This window comes from Dicentrarchus labrax, unplaced genomic scaffold (assembly GCF_905237075.1).
Source record: "Dicentrarchus labrax unplaced genomic scaffold, dlabrax2021, whole genome shotgun sequence".
Classification (NCBI taxonomy): Eukaryota; Metazoa; Chordata; class Actinopteri; family Moronidae; genus Dicentrarchus; species Dicentrarchus labrax.
The window spans coordinates 25,064,667-25,077,820 of NW_026136702.1; the positions used below are offsets into that span (position 1 = coordinate 25,064,667).

The 13,154-nt window shown below is 41.1% G+C and overlaps 1 protein-coding gene across 1 annotated transcript; it reads right to left on the reverse strand.

The window, feature by feature from the left end:
• Positions 1–12: 12 nt before the first annotated feature.
• hells (helicase, lymphoid specific) lies at positions 13–11,203 on the reverse strand. Its single transcript, XM_051423039.1, has 23 exons — positions 10,852–11,203; positions 10,174–10,271; positions 9,814–9,932; positions 8,624–8,746; positions 8,491–8,532; positions 8,370–8,403; positions 7,827–7,885; positions 7,695–7,736; positions 7,312–7,539; positions 6,167–6,349; positions 5,740–5,883; positions 4,854–5,050; positions 4,207–4,300; positions 3,727–3,888; positions 3,195–3,337; positions 2,863–3,007; positions 2,565–2,648; positions 2,253–2,372; positions 2,042–2,158; positions 1,766–1,925; positions 1,508–1,604; positions 1,297–1,373; positions 13–705 (listed from the first exon to the last, which is right to left on the reverse strand). Exons 1-23 carry the CDS (start codon positions 10,857–10,859, stop codon positions 620–622), a joined length of 2,562 nt encoding a protein of 853 aa, XP_051278999.1. The 5' UTR covers positions 10,860–11,203; the 3' UTR covers positions 13–619.
• Positions 11,204–13,154: the final 1,951 nt, after the last annotated feature.

A 13,154-nucleotide genomic window follows, 5' to 3' on the forward strand; every position in this document is an offset into this window, starting at 1 on the left:
ACCATGTCAAAGTTATCAAATCATAGTTTATTTATATAAAAAGACATGGAAGAACATGAAAGTGCTTTGATTACAACATTGTTAATGACAATCTGAGAACTAACCCGACTGGACCGTGTCACTATAGCTTTGTCTTGTTGAACAGATGCATAGACCCTGTGCATGTTAACAGTCAGAGGGCAGTGTGACCGAAGGTAGAACAAAATAACCTTGAGTTGTGCGTTTCACTGGAATGTTCTAGTGCTCGAGGGAGAAAATAAGCTAAAGAATGGGTAGACTGAATCTTTTTGTTTTTAACTGTTGCCGTGGCAATGATCAAAATGTCACTGACAGCCTTCAAACACCCCACTGACTGTAAAATCTCTAAAGGGTTCAGTGATTTAACACCACAGACTATGTTCAACACAAAAACAGTACAACAAAGAAGCTCAAACAGGACTATCAAGGCAGTAAAGAAAGTAAAAGAGAAAAAATCAACAACAAACTATTCAAAGTCTACAAACAGTAGTTTCAGGATGTTTCCTTTACATTTCTGCTAACAGAGACAGTGGTTGGGAGCCATCCAGATGCAGCAGAAGGACTGTGGTCACAAGTTCATATCTGAATATTTCAAGCGCTCTCAGGTCAACGTGATCTCTGATGACTCTTTGTCATCAATCACTCTGAAGACTCCCACTTTCTCCTTCTTGCTCCCCTTGTCCTTGTCTGAAAAAAATACAAAATACATGAATTCAGTTCCCTATGATGATTTGATGACGCAACTCATTATTTTCTACGGCATCCTTAGATAAGACTGTAAGGGCAACCTTAGCCTAAGCGGGCTCCACAGTACATGGAACTATGAGATTAAAAAGAGCTATTAGAGACAAGTGTTGTTTGCACAATAAATACAAACTGTTTGCTTGGCTAGATACCATGACAGGTAGTGATAAAAGGTTTCTGTGACTAGGACTAACAAGCCTTTTAGATGTTTCTATTATTCATTATGTTGAATGAAAATTTGTCTCTCCAGGAAGTTTCGATCGCAATAATGAATGCATATTCAACCATTTCCTTAGTGTGAACGTAACTTTATACAAGTAATGTTAACGTCATTAATCAAATACATTTTTAAGACCTGTCACATTAAAGACACCTTAAGGCCTAAAATTCTGATTATTGGATTTTAGACAATTTAGGACACTGCAGACATCTTATGTTCAGATTGTAATGCTGTTAACTGTTGGTGGGAGAGACCAAATTAATAAGACTAGTCTGGCCTGTGTCGTCCTGCAATAATTCAGTAAATCTCCTCACCCAGCAAGTCACTGCGATCCAGCAAAACCTCCAGGTCCTTGTCGCTGATCACCTTTCCCCTGGATGCTTTCACTTCCCTGAGTGGGACCAAAGTTACAGTTAAATGTTACACTCTACTTCTGTTGAGTCACAGTAAGGACACACCTATTTTCAGTTCTCATTTACACTCTCTAAACATTTAAACTTGTTGGAGTAGACGATGATTTCTTACTTCTCAGTTCCTCTGGCTTTCAGCAGCTCCATCAGCTCATCCAGATCAATGCAGCTTTTACTTTGGTTCAGCTCTGCCCTCCCACCTTTGAACTTATCTGTGGAGCAAAGCAATAAATGAAAATAATCTAAAGTCAGAATTTGGAAAACATTTTCAGACCGTGCAGTCCAGTGCTGCCAATTCAACACATGGCACAAGATAGGATCAACCTTAGCTTATGGGCAACCTTCAATATCCCATTACAGTGAAGCCACTCACTCTTGTGGATGACCATCTGTTCCAGCTTCCTCTTGGCCGAGGCCCTCTCCAGGATCTTCTGGTCGATGGTGTTGGCTGTGACCAGGCGGTACACCACCACTGGTTTGGTTTGCCCGATGCGGTGACAGCGGTCCTGAGCCTGCAGGTCTGCCTGGGGGTTCTGGGAGGGGAAGGGAACATCACCACACATTAATTAAACACGATACACGTGGAGGGAAGTCTCAGCAGGGTAAAAAGGTTTTGGTTTATTATACATGATTTTTAATCTTCACCCACCCAGTCACTGTCAAAGATGATGACGGTGTCAGCAGCTGTCAGGTTGATCCCAAGTCCCCCTGCTCTGGTGCTCAGCAGGAACAGGAACACCTCTGGATCTTTGGAAAACTTTGTCATCTGTGGGAGAAGCAGCAGTTGGTATACTCACAGAGCCATCCCACAGTGACATGCTCAGAATGTTAGAAGCATTTCTGCGCAGTGTAAAACTCACATTTTCGTCTCTGTCGGCGTAGGACATGCTGCCATCCAGTCGGCTGTACTGGAAGCCCCGCAGATAGCAGTAATCCATCAAAATATCCAAGATTGATGTCATCTGACTGAAGATCAGAACCTGGACGACAACAACCAGCCACGCATAAGAGTCAGAAATACCAGGTGTGAAATATAAGTACTTTGGAGCCAACTCAGCAGGGCTACTAGCCACTAGTTAGTTTATTGGATTTCATTAATCCTCCACCTTTGCTAATAATGATGCAGTTTTAACATATAGAGAGATATTAGCTCCTGGTGTGCTGTGTTTCACCTTATGTCCCCTTTTTTTCAGTGCAGGCAGCAGTGCGTCCAGTATGAGAAACTTCCCAGAGCTCTGCACCAGCTGTTCATCAATCTGCAGCGAGGACAACCGCACAGATACAGGATGTGAAGACATGAACACAAAACACAAGAAAAACACAATTAACATGAGTCATACAACTGCACTTCTTTATCACTACTGAAACACATTCTTCCTTCCTTCTGTTTGGGGACATCGGGGATACTCCAAAGTTCTACAGCACCTAAAGCAGTACTGTATCAAAGAAGCACAGGTGACTGTGGGGTACCTTGAACTCCTGTGTGGCAGGGTCGAGGGGGTACTCCACCAGGTAGGGGTGGTTGCAGCATCTCTTTAGCAGCATGAGGATGTTCTGCAGCCTCAGGTTGATCTGGGCATCCAGCGGGCTCTGGACATCCAGCACTGGAGGGGCGCTAGAGGGGACAGGAAGATGTGAGCAGGTGGTTACACAGCCACAGGTTGATCATGTTTGTAGAGGACATGCCTTCAGAACATGGTTTGTTAAATAATCAGCACTTCCTAACAAAGGCTACAACACACTGTTGAGGTGTGTGTGTGTGTGTGTGTGTGTGTGTGTGTGTGTGTGTGTACAGTGCTGACCTCTGCTCAAGCTCCTTACGGACCCTGTCCAGATATTTCTCCAGGTCATGTGGGGTCTCTGTATTGGTTTCTCTGTAGTCCACCACCTTTCGACTGCGACGCTTTGGCCTGCCACTTGATGTCAACGCTACAGGAGCCTCCACCTGAGTAAACCAAGAGAGCAGACAATTTCAATCACTTTTTTGATGGTGATTAAAGTGACAATTTGGTTAAATATATATAAAGACATGTAAATAGGAATAAGAATAATGGCAATGTCCACTTTAGAGACCAACTGATAACAAAAACAACACTTTGAAGATCTCGTAAACCTGTTTCAAAAATATATTTTGACCAAGAAATCGGCTGATATATCAGCCTGGCAAAAAAATGTAATAGATAAATCTGTTGTTAAACACCACGTTTAAAACCAGTTTTTCAGTCTTAACAGTGTGGGGACATTGGTGCTGGCACTGTATCTGTGGGGAAAGCCCTGAGACATTTTCACAATCAGGACAATGTCACCATTTTAGTGAATGCTACATGGCGTTACCTTTTCCTGGCCCAGCATCTTGCCGATGGTTTTGTTGACCACAGCAGTGTAAAAGGACTCCTGTTTGGCTGTCAGAGGAGCATAAACGATGATCTCCTTCTTAGGAGGAACCTCCAGCGTCACATCTGACTTCAGCCTCCTCAGCAGGAACGGAGTCAGAATCTGAAACCAGAGAAAACCTTTCCTAAATGCTTTTTATGAGAAAATTCTATATACATGTCTGTGCTAAGTCTCTCATGTGGCATGTGCTTCTGTCTGAGTCATCATAGGATGGAAAGTGGGTCTCCCATGACTGCTCTGTGTGGTGGTGGTTTGGAGCAGTGGTTCCCCACCTTATTCTGTTCAATCTTTGGGTTTATCAGTTGTTCTGTATGTGTTTAATACAATAGAAAATATCCATAATATTGTCAGTTTACTCAACGATAGAAAAGGCCTCCCTTAGAAGAATAAGGTTAGGAACCCCTGGTTTGGACGACTGACCTGGTGCAACATGCTCAGGATGTTCTGCTCGCGCTCAGAAGCCACCACGTTCTCAGCCTCGCCGAGGGTGTCGATGTCAAACCACGACTCAAAGCTACACAGAAAACACGTCGACAACCTGAACAATTAGCTACATAAATGAACATACATGTCACATCTAAATGCATATAGCTGGTATCTACACAAGGTGATTTGGTCCTAAATTAGTGTGCAGACTGCCCTTCAGATATGAGAGACACCAAAAAACAGTGGACTCCCCCTGTTAGAGTTTGTGGTTAAATGCACATTAATTAAACCAAACAACTGCGGTTAAATGTATTTGCTTTAACTAATGTACAAACGTTCATCAGCAGAGTGCACTGTAGCTTAATTCCAGTGAAACAAAGAACTGATTATCTGTTCTAAACAGGACTCCAGTGGTCGGGACCCCACCAGGCCTTCTTGATTTTAATGGGGTCCACTAGTAAACTTTGCATTTAAAACCAGCAGGCTAATAGAATAATGGCTAAGCGTCAGGGAGAAGGAAACAGAATTTGTCAAAGAAGTAGCCTCTTATGTACTATTGTTAAAAAAAACATATTACACACAGAATTGCATAAAAAGCACTCTTGTTATCTAGAACTGCAGAAAATCACATGGCTCCGTACCTCTTGAGGTCATCAAAGACCTCTGGCAGGAGGAAGTTGAGGAGGGACCAGAGCTCAGCCAGGTTGTTCTGCAGCGGCGTGCCAGTCAGCAGCAGCTTGTTGTCAGTGGGCAGCATCTTCAGCTCCCGCACCAGCCGGCAGTTGAGGTTTTTGATCCTGTGCCCTTCGTCCACGATCAGGTACTTCCACTGGAAGCGCTGGAGCAGAGAACACACGCAGCCTGGCTTCATATACAATACTCACTTGGATAAAAGCATCAGCTAAATAAATGTGCAGAAAAAGAGTGCCTCCTGGTCAGATTTTTGTTCTAAAATCCTCTGTCAGCCAAACTGGCCAGCAGCAGACGGGGTTGGACCAGCGTCTGGTACCGAAGTAGTTTTGCTAACTTCACTAACATTCAGAATAAGAGCTGGAAGTGTTGAGTATTGAGAGAAATTAGACTTAACATGGTGACAAGTGTATTACATTATCTACAAATGAATAATGTGTAATTTGGGGTATTTTCAAATTCACAGATCTGAATATTTTTCTTTTGCATAAGCTTCCTGTGTATACAAATGTCTAAATATACCTGTGACATTCTTATATATTCACTTACAGAAGCGTGCACGATTGCTTGATACACACTGAAAACCTCCATATATTATAAATCATATATTTACATTTACAGGCAACTGTGTATCTGTAGGGGGGTGTCTCTGTGACAGGGATATAACCATTAAAAAAGGAGTCATGCATCGTGATTTAATGCATTTTCAGGACTACCAAAACAACTTATCTGCATATAAACTTGCCATGAATACAAAACTCCCTGTAAAAGCTGCATGTTTCAGTTATATGTAAGTATGTGCTTAATTGTTTGGTAAAGAAGGATTAGGGATCCTACCTGTAGGAACTTTCTGTCGATCATGGAGATCTCAAAGGAGGTGATGACCACAGGACACATGTTGAGGGGCCCCTGAGGCCTGCGGATCTGCTTCAGTACCTTGGCCCTCTCCGGCTGGGGGCCATGGTAAAGCAGCACAGATACCTGGGAAACAAACCCGACACTGCTCAGACTACAACAGATATTAACACACTCAGTGACAGTGGTCAGACAACGTCATTCAGCACTCAGAGCACAGCTAGTTGTTGAGGTTTGCAGTCTGAATCAGTGAAATCATCTGAATGTGAATGTGAAGACTATTCTTCACAATACAATCCTGTCCAATCAGCAGTGAAGCTTAGCTGCCTAATGCTGTTTCATTACTGTGGTCTTCACTGGTCAGTTGGACGAGTTTCAGCGACCAGTCGGACTAACACAACTCTCCTACCTCTGGTGTGAAGCGCTTGAATTCGTTGATCCAGTTGGGCAGAGTGGAGAGAGGGGCCACCACCAGGAAGGGGCCCATCACTTTCTTTTCTATCATCATGGCAACGTGAGCGATGCACTGGATGGTCTTTCCCAGTCCCATCTCGTCAGCCAGGATCCCGTTGATGCCGTTCTCCCACAGCATCTGAGAGCACAGAGGGAACACGGGCTGCTGCTTTACACTCAGGGCGCACTGAACACCAGGCCTTCAGTGGCTTCTACTGCTGGAGACTGATACAGTGGGTATTCAATAAGGAAGTGATGGAAGTAGAAAGCAGTCATGCATTTGGTGCCCATAGCACACACTGAACACCATACAGAGACACGTATTCGAGGTGCAGTAGTCAGAGTGTGGCGGTCTACGGAGCAAATGTGATAAAACTGCTGCTGCTTTTCTTGAGATGACACTTGGAAATAGGACTTTTAGATTAGCTGTCATTAAGGAGAATGAGTCAAACAAACCAAGTTTTTCATAAGGCTTCATAATTAATAAAAAATTCATTATGGCAAAATACAATGTGCAAACTGAAACTGCAAGAAATGTGTGACAAGACAGCATTACAGAATAACAAATAAATAAAAATAAAAATAAAATCATTTGACTTCTTTTTAGTTTATTATATTTAGTTTGGATATGCCTAAACTGCTTTTTACGGCAGACAGATCTTGTTCAACGAAATGCACAGTGAAACACATCGTGGGATATACTGTATATGGCCTGGCTGCCAAACTTTACTGAACTTGAAACTCCACCTTTGTGCCAACATGGACGTCCTTAAAGAGCTCAGGAAAAATGGAAAGTTGGACATCTACAACATCATTACAACTGAAAAAAGCTCCTGAACAGCTACTAACGGACCCGGAGGTGAGACTGTTTTATCAACTACTGTTTCCAAGGTCAAAATTAACTTTGAAACTCAACTTCTTTTCAGTTGTTTTTTCCGTCTAGACCTGCTCTATTTGAAAAGTGTCCTGAGATAACTTCTGTTATGTGTTGGCGATATACAAATAAAACTGAATTGAATTGAATTAAAACATTGTGTACTTGGCACAGGGAGGTAGGGAATCGAACAAACAAATAATCACTGCTGGTCAAGCCTTACTGACCCTCAGCCACTCGATGCCTTCAATCTGGTACCACCTCATGACCCCTCCAGTGAAGTGCTGCGGCTGCTGGGCGGGGACTGGCTGGCCGTTCACCTTCCTGCTTGGATGCAGGAGATGCTTGGCGTTGTCCCGCACCGTCTCCGACAGGCGGTTCTTGATGTCTTCGTTGGAATCACTCATCTTCTCGATGTCCTCGGCTTCAAGCTTCTTCTGGGTCGGTCCCTCGTCCTGATAGCAAGTGGTTGATATGCACATGTATGGTTGGATGTGTTGGTTTCAATGACTAATGGCTACTTATCTTTATCCTATTTAAAATCTATCCCATAGTGTCCCCCCTTATCCCTTCTAGATTATCAATATGTCAAAATAAAATGAACCATTACCGCTTCCTCCACTTTAGCTTTCTTAGCTTGCGACATAATTTCCTGGAAGACAAAATCAAGCAGAACCAGTGTGAGCAGATCAGTAAAATCTGACAATCTGCAAAAACAGACAAAAGTCAAATAAGACCTTACTTCTTTTGACATGACATCTGCTATTTTGTAGTCTTCATCCCTCCTCCTCTTCTTTTTATCTAGTTCGACAGAGAATAGAGTCAAACACTTGTTACACACATTTGGATTTGAAGCTTACAGAACCAGGGTTTCTGCAGGCTTCAACTTTTTACGACCTTTATGCATGTAATTTAAGACCTATTGTACATCCATTCTGCCAATAAAAGTACAAAGGATATGAAGGAAAATCTGTACTGGTTCCATTTTGGTAGCTGTTACATAATCATCAATACTAATTCTTCCCAAAAACACATTTAAAAAGAGAGTGAAAATGCAACTTTATACTAGTAACATTAACTTCATTAACCCAATCAATTTTTAAAACCTGTCAAAATCCTATTTAAGACATTGTAAGGCCTAAAATTATTAGATTTTAGAGTTTTAAAGACCCTGCATGTGCTGTACATAACAAGGTTTAGCATTAAACTGTTAGTTTGTAATGTCAGTATTTATTGGAGGATTAACTTTTTATGAAAAAATAATCTAAATATTAGATCTACTCACCTTTCTCAGGCTCTGCACTAGCTGTGTTCGGCATCTAAAAGACAAATATATTTCTATGAATAGGAAGTATGAGATACTTTAATGCTAAGCTAAAATCTTTCAGTAAATCTCTCCTCCTCACCTTCTTCACCTTCTTTTCAAGTTTCTCCTTCCTGAGTTTCTCCTGGAATCGTTGACAGAAAGAGCGTTAGTAGTGATTCAGCCTGTCGGTGCAAAGGCAGGACAGGTAGTTAGTGCTTCACACGTGTTCTCACCTCATTCTGCTGTTGCTCCATTTTAGTCAGCAGGAACTTAGAGTAGATGTTGCTCTTCTGGAGCAGATGCTGCAGCCTCTTGAACCGCATGTCATGGGAATCCCTCTCCAATGATTCCCGGGCCTTGTGGCAAAGATAACCAGACATTAATGACAGACTGGACAAGATTAGTTTTTAATTCTATTAAATAGGCTGTATGTCTCATCATCATTTTTTTTTTTTTTTTTTTTAAAAGATGGATAATTTAATACATTTAAAACAGTTTTTATAACTAGGGATGTCCGATAATATCGGCTCTCCGATATTATCGGCCGATATTCACCAAAAAAAATGTAATATCGGGAATTATCGGTATCGGGTTTTTATAACCGATGTTTGTTCTGTAGGCTTCAGCATTTCCGAGCCTGCATGAACGCAGCATGGGACGTTTACCGGCGCGCGCTAGATGACGTATAACAACAACAACTACACGCTTGACTGGTTGGTTGCTAACCGTGGTTAACAAGCAAACAGTTTAAAGCTGAATGATTTTAATATTAACACAAACACATTAACCAAAGCTAGTGCTTAGCTAGCGATTAGCGTTAGCGCTCTTTTCAGTATTAATACAATGAAAGTTGAAGTTGTTCTCTTATTGTGCACAGACAGTGTTTACATTTGGAAAGACATGTTACTTTTATGTATGCATCCAGTGGGGCATCACAATAAAATTAGGCATAATGTGTTAATTCCACAATAATAATTAATTATTATAAAATTATTATAAATTATTATATATATAATTAAATATTATAAAAATAATAATTCAACAAGATATGTTATGTTGTTACAGTTTTGGTGTAAAAAGCCTGCATATATCGGTATCGGGGGATATCCGTATCGGAAATTGAGAGTTGGACAATATCGGAATATCGGATATTGGCAGAAAAGCCGATATCGAGCATCCCTGATCATAACCCTGTATGTCAAAATGACGACCAACAAGAAAGTGTAACGCAACCTCCGGCCTATACCATACCATTTTTGTACTTTGTCCTCAAAAGGACAATGTTCGACTACCTAAACCATTTTTTATTTAACAAAGGAAGCTAAAGTTGTCAAATGTTGTCTAAACATTCAATTCCCAGCCCTAAACATGATCCAGTTCTATAAATACAGTTTTTGGAAAAGAAAAAGGGGGAATAACAGACCTTTTCCATCATCTCCTTTTCTTTCCTCTCCCCTTCCTCCATCAGCTGCTTCTCTTCCTCCTCCATTTCCTTAGTGATGAGCACTTCAGACTTCATATTCTCAGATTTCACACTGACATCTTCAAAGAAACAACAGTGATAGTCAAGCTGGGTCATCCCTACATCCGTACATTCATTCGTTTTTGCTAACAGAAACAGTTTCATAGCTTTTTTTAAAGTTGATCTGCCTTAATTAGATAGCTCCATTATCTCAACCTTAAATGACATGAAAGCAACGTTTCATTAATCAAACGCGGATTAGCTCAGAAATCCCCCAGTGAGTGAGTCTGGGGCCACAGATTGGGCTCCTGTGTGACTGACCCTCTGCAGCTCCAGTCTCCATGGCTGTGCCCAGCGGCTCCTCAGATTCATCCGGTTTGGGGCAGTGAGGGGACGCACTCCGAGTCTCTTCCTTTGCGCTGTCAACGGAAGGAAGAACATAAATCAACTGGGGGGGAGAGAGGAGAGAGACTGTGGCTTCAAGAGAGCCAGGTCTAACTACATTCACATGTTCAAACCCTTTTTGTGTAGCACTCCGTTAGCAAACACGACCTGTACAGCCTGTATGTAACACACGGTGGGTATTTAACATCCAACGTTATAGACACAGTACATTAAAGCTGCAGTAGGTGACTTTTAGAAATTATTTTGCCATAAGTGTAGAGACTTTCACTACAACAGGAGTTAGATCATCTGTGACACAATCTGCCAGAGGACCCTGACTGACTGTTCTACTGTATATAGCAGATCTAGTGAAAGATCCAGCTAATGGAACACAACGTTACCTACTGCAGCTTTAACTATGACAACTTTCAGTGTCAACAAATACATTCCTGTAATAATGACATATACACATGGAAATCAGCCCATTAACCCATCAGACATATCCTCAGTGGTCTCTTCTGGAGCAGATGGGTAAATACTCAAGAGTCCCAGCACGTTGTTACAAAGACATACTTTATATCTCAAGGAAATTAAAGACAATATTATTTAACTTACCAGCTCATTGTTGCCAAAAACGAAGCAGACGACAGGGCTAACGTGGCTAATTCCAGATTTTAAAGTTAACCAGAAAAAGGGATTTTTTTCTCGACAAAGCAGTGTCAACTTTTCTGCGAGTTACACAAGCAGGTTCCTGGCGACGAGTCAGAGCTAACCGACCGACCGAGCTAGCTAGCGGCTATAATGGCGTTTCCGGCTGTGCAGGACCGCGGATATAGGAATAAATTCCGAAAATATTGCTCATCTAAAACTGTGCAAATATGTATAAAATGACTAGTTTGAAGTCCACGTTGATCCTCTGCAGTGAACACAGTGTGTGTCCTACAACAAGGTAAGCTCCTAGAAACAAGCAACGTATGTCCACACGGTACCTTTCAAAGTAAAACGTCTTCCCCGAACGTTACGCGGGAGAGCTGGCTTGAGAGGTTGGGGTTGTGTTTTATTGTGAAGCCAATATCACTTTACATCCGCCATTTTCGGCTAACTTGGGTATGGGTTTTACTATGGGCGGGGCTAGTCATTTCGCGCCAGTTAGGTCGACGAAAGTAGCGCTTTTACAGCAGGGGGATGTGTGATTGTAGTGTAGATACTGCAGTATTTCAGGAGTAAATACGAACATCAGAATAAATATATCAAGTGGATATCATGTAGAATAAAAAGTTTACAAAAATATTGATAAACTATAGAGCGTATTTTGTACAGAGAAAACCATTTAATAACGCGGGCACCCCTCTCAGTGGAATAATGTGCCACACCTCATCTGATATTTCCCGCGAATGTAGGTTGCTGGTAAATATTTATGGGATTAATAAAATCATCATATTCCACAGTAGTTCAAGTTTTTGTTGTTTATATATTTATTTTCTATGGTTTTGAAAATAGCTGCAATCAATGATTTTACAAATAACTGACAAACTACTCTTTGTTTGTATAACCTGCATGTTGATCTCAGGCAGTCAGCAGGATTTTTATAATTAATAAGCAAATGCATGCATCAGTACAACTTAATACATGTGATGCCTATAAATGTGCATGCATGGTCCAGACTAACTAAATCCAGGCAGGAGATCTGCGACAACCAAGAGGAACTGCTGGAGGAAGTATTCAAATCCATTAAAAGTTCTGACTGAATGTAACGTAAACTGCCCTACAAGTATAACTCCTCTATTTCAACCTTCAGTTAAGGATCCAGTGTGTAGGATGTAGCTCACTTGCTTCACCCTCCCCTCTTTGCACCCTTGCCTTTGTACAGTTTATGTCTGTGGTTTCCCTGCTGTCTTTGGGTGGGTGCTTGCACATGCACTGAACTGCACATTGAGTTTACCAAATAGTGCTCTATAAAAACAAATTGCTTTGCTCACACACTTAACAAAAGTGTCACACTAAATTACTGGAATACGCCTTTAACCCCATCATCTACAAATCCAAGTAAACCGATACTCTATATGTTCTCATAATGACCACTGTACTGTAGTTCCCAGTTCTCCACTCTGAGCTGATGGTGCTGTTGCAGTTTCTGTTTGTTGCCAGCAGAGGTCCATAAAGGTCACAGATAAAATCTTCACCAATGATGTACTGTAATCAGACCACATACTGTAAAACAGGTAAAAGAATGACTTCTAGTTATCACAGGTTTATCTTTCCATGTACAATGTAACCAATGATACTTGGTGAATCATATTCCTCTGTGGAGGCCATTTCCGCCAGTGTGAGAAAAAGGCATTCTGTAAACCATTATAATGAGAAACTCAAAATAAACTCAAAATAACTTCATTTTGAGATACTAAGTCACACTATTGAGAAAGTTTCTCATTATTTTCACATACTAAGTCATTATTTTGAGAAAGTTTCTCATTATAATGACTTACAGAATATTTTTTCCCCTGTCACATTGGCGGAAATTAGTTTCCATATTCCTTTTTCCCACCCGCAGTCATTTTCCTTGTTTATTTCTTCTCCTTTTGCTTTCTGGATATCTCTTTTTTCTGCCTTTCCTCTATCCCTTCCTCCCATCTTCTTCTTTCATTTTCTTCATTCTATTCGTTGTCCTCCCTTGTTTTCTTCTCTTTGTCCTCTCATCTTTCTGACTTTTTTTTCTTCATATTTTTCTTACATCTTTCCTTTCTTTCCCACTTGTACTTATCTACCTTTTGTTTGTTTTTGTGATTTATGCAATATAGATTATATAACACACTCAGTATAATTAAAGATATGTATTAAAGTATTATTAAAAGATCCCCTCCAGACATGTATTAAGACATGTTAGTCTGCTTGGAACAATAATGTGTGTCTGATATGTT